Source organism: Meleagris gallopavo, chromosome 8 (genome assembly GCF_000146605.3).
Source record: "Meleagris gallopavo isolate NT-WF06-2002-E0010 breed Aviagen turkey brand Nicholas breeding stock chromosome 8, Turkey_5.1, whole genome shotgun sequence".
Taxonomy (NCBI): Eukaryota; Metazoa; Chordata; class Aves; order Galliformes; family Phasianidae; genus Meleagris; species Meleagris gallopavo.
Window position 1 is genome coordinate 1,310,864 of NC_015018.2, and position 5,702 is coordinate 1,316,565.

Here is a 5,702-nt window from a genome sequence, read left to right on the forward strand (position 1 = left end):
TTGGGCGAAATGAGTTATTGAAGGAGCGCATTTAGGACATGAGCTTATACTCATCCATAATACCTGAAAAGCGATCTCAAAATGTATTTTTTATGCTGGCTCAGCACTTTTCCATCCTGTTTTGTTTAGAAACCTTGAGTCATCATCTGGACTACCTTGAACTCTGTGGAAATGACACTGAAGCTGAAGAACAGATCACTGAAAGTTTAAATGGGATTCTCCAGGCTCTGACTGAAGATAGCTAAGTATCACTCTTGATCACTTGAAATGTTTATTCAATATGAAAGCAATCATTAGAGCTTTTCATCTTCATGATAATCTCTATTACAAGCAATTACCATTGGAACTATAGATCTCTCCAGTGTGTTTTGTTGTTTCCCTTTTTCTCAGCCTACTCTCTGAACTGTGACCTAATAAACTCATGAAAATACTTTAAGATGCAAAGAAATTCCAAATCTAGTGTTCAACTTAGTACAAAACAAGCTCTCCTAGAATTAAAACTGATATCCTATCAGAATATACACTTAATAGAAACTGACTACTGTGAAACATTTAGCTCAGATAAAGATACAGAACATATTGACCTCCAGAACACATCTCAAAGAGTATATAGTAATTAATGTGAATTTATAAGTAACAGATCTGGAAGAAAAATAGTAAATTGCTCCAACTGCTCAAATCTCTAAATCACAACAGGGATCTTAGAAAATAAAATCCATAACCTGTATAATAAAAAAGATATAACAGATTTAAAATGCAGTCAATCTGTTACTGAACATATTTCACTTTATAGCTAGTTATGCTGCAGCAAAGTAATCATTATGTAGATGACAAAAAATGACTTCTGGAAGTAATTTTCACATGAATAAGCACAAAGCTTGATGTTCCTGAACAATTATACAGATGACTTATTCAAATACAGTCAAAAAATACCATATATTAGAATAAACAGATTAGATTCTATTCATTTGATCACCCTGCTAATAGCACCAGTCTCATTTTTTCTACATCAGACTTCTAGAGAGAAGAAAGGCTCCAGAAAATCATAAGTAAAAAATACTGCAGGTAAAATAGGCAGGACAGACATTACATTTTAGTTCTCTTTTTTTTTTTTTTTTTCCAGCAAAGGCAAGAGAGGAAACTTTGTCTGTCCTTTAACTCTTACTGAAGAATCCGTTCATAATCAGCTTACTAAGAATCCAAATATCAAAAACCAGTGGTAGCAACCACTTTTTACATTTCTCTGATCTCATCGTGCCTTCCATTCTGACACACCATCAGCTCACTAATGCTGTTGCACAGAACTACGCAAAAAGATGTGACAAACCTGCTCAGCCCAAAAGCCCCTTCAATGTTTCAGACATCTTATTTGCAGAGACAAACACCACTTGAGAGGAAAGGAATCGTGACAGCCAAGGGGTAATGACTTATTAACCGAGATCTATTTATTATATCCTTCACTGAAGAAGGTTGCTTTACCTGTCAGCATTCACGTGGCAGCACAGGGACTTCACCACACATCAACATCTCTCAGCTCACAGAAAATAAGTTACAAAAATCTGAAGAATAAATACAGCAATAAATATTTCAGAGGCATTTTGGATGATGAGATCTGAATTTCCACAGGCTTCCACAGATTGTCTCGGTCTTTCCTCATTAACCAAACTTCCTAAATGCTTTTGTTTGCGTTCAGACTGTAAGGTCTTCAGCAATATCCACAGGCTGCTCTGTACTAGAGAGGATTTATTCCTCTGAGCAAGACACGTAAACTATTTGTATATCAATACGAGACCACATTTGTGGTTATGACAAATGCTTGCAGTATTATCCATCGTATTTTTAACGCAGACAGATGTGCTCAGCATTCCAGGCCAAGAAAAGCACAGCATCCAAATTCAGCAAACAAATAGATTGGAAATGTTAAGAAAATCTTCATGTACCAAATAGTACTTGATTTAGTAGCAAACAAAGTAAATAAGATACCATGGCTATAACATGGCTCGACACTTTCACACATTAAGTCAGACCTCAACCTCCTTTTCTGTATTTGTGTGAAGTCCTAAGACAACCTAGCTCTGCTAAGAAAGCTTACTAACTTTTCACTAAATTATTAAGGAACGATGCTGCGAAGACATTTCCATATTATAGTACTCCTTTATGTAGCCACTTAAGAAAATGTGCCTAAAAAACTCATTCAAGCATCCTTTATCTTTTATAAACAGGAAAATCAATAGGTGCATTATTCAACAGTCTCCCAGTGATAGCTGGTTGAAAGCAAATTAATTGACTGATCTATAAAACTACATCAGTGTGTCTGAGTTGCATAATAGTCACATTGTATGTGTAGCAGTCAAAGCAAAATAATGAGATGTACAGAAATGGCTGGCACTGCAGTTTTATACAGCTAATTCCTGCTTCCTGTAGACCTTCTACAATGACACAACTTCTCCCATATCTAAAGCGATCAAAGTCTGTTTGACCTAGGAAATAAATAATTACCTGCTTTGAAAGAGAAGCATGTTAGATGTGGGGTCCTTTGGTAGGTTGCTACTTACGGTATCAGAAAGATTTTAATTCTTATATCAAGTAAGTTGATCAGCCATTCCATTCATCAGACAGCAAGTTGTCCGTCACACACATACTGACAACAGTATTCATTTCATTCTTGTTGTCTAGGGTCTGGTCTAAGATCTCCACCAGTCAGACAAGAATTAAATAGTTCTTACTTTCCTTAGGAAAAAATCTTAAGGACTCTGCACACTTTCCAGAGATGACAAACCTGCATTTATCTGAATACCCTGGTGAATGGTGATTTACTACTTTAAGGACAATTAGCCATGATTTTGATGCAAAAAGTCTAAGGGAATTGACTGTTCTAATTGCTGGTCTAATAAAAGATAGTGTATACCTACAAAATTAATGGCTAGGCCATGCATCAGGAATAGAATCTTAATCCATGACTTCCCATGTCTTACGTAAGCATCTTTTTATAGTCAGAGAAGATGAAAATGTTTTCCTCTTTGCTTTGCCACCTGTGCTTCAATTCAGCACGAAGTAGAATAATCAGCTGGATAGACACTTGCTGCAATTTAAGCAGATGAGTTTTCCCATATATTTAGACTGGGACAAACTAAGTACCTTGTTAAACTAAAACCTTGGATCCAAAGATATCCTCTCACAACTCTAGGAAACCAAACAAAGCCTAAGTAGTTCCAAATCTATAGCAAATGTTGTAAACACTCTTATCGTTACAGAGCAGAGAACCTTCTGCCTAATCAAAGAGAGTGGGATCTTCCTATCTTTGGCAAAAATCCTGAAAAGCAATCCACGATGTGCAGTAAAAGCAGCCCAGGTGCTTTCAGAGATAGCTAAGAATGGTAGGTTGCATTTTAGCACACAACGTTATTACAAAGCACGTTATAGCATGTTAGCTGTGTTTTTCCACTGCTTTGTTTAATGCTCAGCAGTTATTGGTCTTGCAATTGCAATTGTTCTATTGGCAAAAACTACAGTCTCTCTCCTTTAACAATGCAGATGAAATGAAGAAACCGTGTATTGAAGCAGATTTGGTTCTGACCTTGATACCTTTCCTGGAAAGCACAGACCAAGAAATGTTGCTTCATGCTGGGAGGGCTATTGGTCGTATCTGTTACGATAATCGTAAGTATCTATTTCAGAGAACCTTATTTTTCCTATCTGCAAGACATTATTTTGAATGACAAGCTACAATTTTTTGAGACCTGAGCATGCAACATTCTTGAACCTCCTGTTAAACAGTTCACACAGCTCACACATTGCCAGGCTGAATGCACCCCAAACAACTCAATCTCTAAGTTTCCCCATGTATTTTGACTGCATGGTGATACATATTTGTCAGACCAGAGACTGAATGCTCCTGATCTTCAATCAAAGAGTAGCAGAGCTTCATATCTACCTTAATTAGTTCCATAGAACTGCCTTGAAGCCAAATCCTGAAGGTCACTGACTTCACTCAACACACTGAGTGTTAACAAGGCAAAGCATTTCTTTAAGTGTGTCAGAAGATAAAAGAAAACGCACTAAAAAGCACTAACAATGACATATCTACTTCTTCATTAAAGAACATTCTTTGAATGCAGAAAACCTCTGTGATGTAAAGGTTTCCATACAATCAGAATACCAGTTAGCCTGCTGATCTACAAGTTGATACTCTTTTCACTTACTTACCCCAGTAGATTTCTCTAGATTTTTTTCTTTCATCTTTGATTCCTACACTGATCAAAATGCTTAGTAGAGCTAATATGGAGGTTCTCAGCCAGTGTGTATTATCAGTTTCTCTCCATCTAATTTCCCTTATCTTTCTAGTGGGGAACCACATCACTTTATCTAGAAAACCATGGCTATGCCTCCTGTCCTATTGCTATGAAATACAAGCACATAAATATGCATATACGTATCTGGTACAGACTCTACTACCCTCCTGAAAATTAGTCCAGTGTTTCCCTAATTATAAATTCTACAATAGCACTCAGCTGCTTTTCCTGGTGCTGGTTGTACACACTGCCAACTGAAGTGCAGTCTAGGTCTTAGCAAGACACTTTCATGAAAGCAATGTTATTGCACTGTTAAGCAACAATCACTGACCAGCTCTGTATTTCAGTTCATGCCGTTCTCAAAAGTACTATAAAACTAGTTTTTCATTCATAACTAAAACTACAAAACCAGTTAAATGTTTTCTCAATAGTTTTGCAAGCAGAAACAACTGTTGTTATTATATAAGAACTAGGAACAAATTAATTTCAATCCACTGTACTTCACTGATTTGCCTTGAGCTACAATGATATGCATTGGTCTGAGGACGTTTCTCAGTCTATAAAAATGCTGAAGATGGATAGAATTCAAGCATTTCCTGAATCTCAAGATTCAGAGCAATTAAAACTGAATAAATAAATAAATAAAAATGCTGAAGAGGATTATTCTCCTAGAATAATTTAATGTAACATTTTTCTTCCCCAACAATAACTGCTACTAACAAAGAGCATCTATGTCCCTGCCCCTTAGGATGAAGGAAACCAATGGATAATACAGCATAGGTTCCTTGTCCCTGAAAGAAATAAACCAGTGTATGTTCCTCATTCCATTTTAGGATAGTTACAAGAGACACATTGCTATCAAGTCCATGAGAACTCATACTAAAAGCTGTCATACAGATCAGTATACTCATTCAACTGTCTTTACCTATTTTTTTAACTACTCAGGCCCAAGTAAAACCAGGAGGACTAGCAGAACTATCCTGAATCAGCATTTTCTATGTACACATATTAGCCTGAACTCATGATATGAAAGCTGCGTGAAATCTAGCAGTGCATGAAGGAACTGGATTATCTTGCTACAAAGCAACTCAGCTGGATCCTCTTTACTTAATTAATTGGCTTCTATTTAACCACCTTTAACTTCTGTACTTGCTATTACCAGGTGATCTTCAGGAAGAGCTGGTGAAGGTAGGAGTCATCCCATCATTGGTCCGAATATTGACTGATCATGCAGAGAGTGAACCACTTGTCCACGTTGACCTATTGGCCTTATGCAACCTTGCAGACCTTGGTAAGTAAATGCCTTCATGGCTTGCAGGAAAATGCCACCTTCACACCTCTCCCTTTATGTGCAGAATGCCCACAGATCTGGAAGAGTTTTTGTTTTGCTGGGCTATTTTTTTTTTTTTT

The 5,702-nt window shown here is 36.8% G+C and overlaps 1 protein-coding gene across 1 annotated transcript in view; it reads left to right on the forward strand.

Moving 5' to 3' along the window:
- The first annotated feature begins 3,204 nt into the window (after nucleotides 1-3,204).
- Nucleotides 3,205-5,702, forward strand: part of LOC100549626 (rap1 GTPase-GDP dissociation stimulator 1-like) — a 17,216-nt gene continuing 14,718 nt past the window's right edge. The window contains exons 1-3 of the mRNA XM_031554334.1: nucleotides 3,205-3,377; nucleotides 3,535-3,660; nucleotides 5,455-5,583. Coding sequence (XP_031410194.1) covers nucleotides 3,540-3,660; nucleotides 5,455-5,583 — 250 coding nt within the window. The 5' untranslated portion in view covers nucleotides 3,205-3,377; nucleotides 3,535-3,539. The remainder of the gene's footprint in view (nucleotides 3,378-3,534; nucleotides 3,661-5,454; nucleotides 5,584-5,702) is intronic.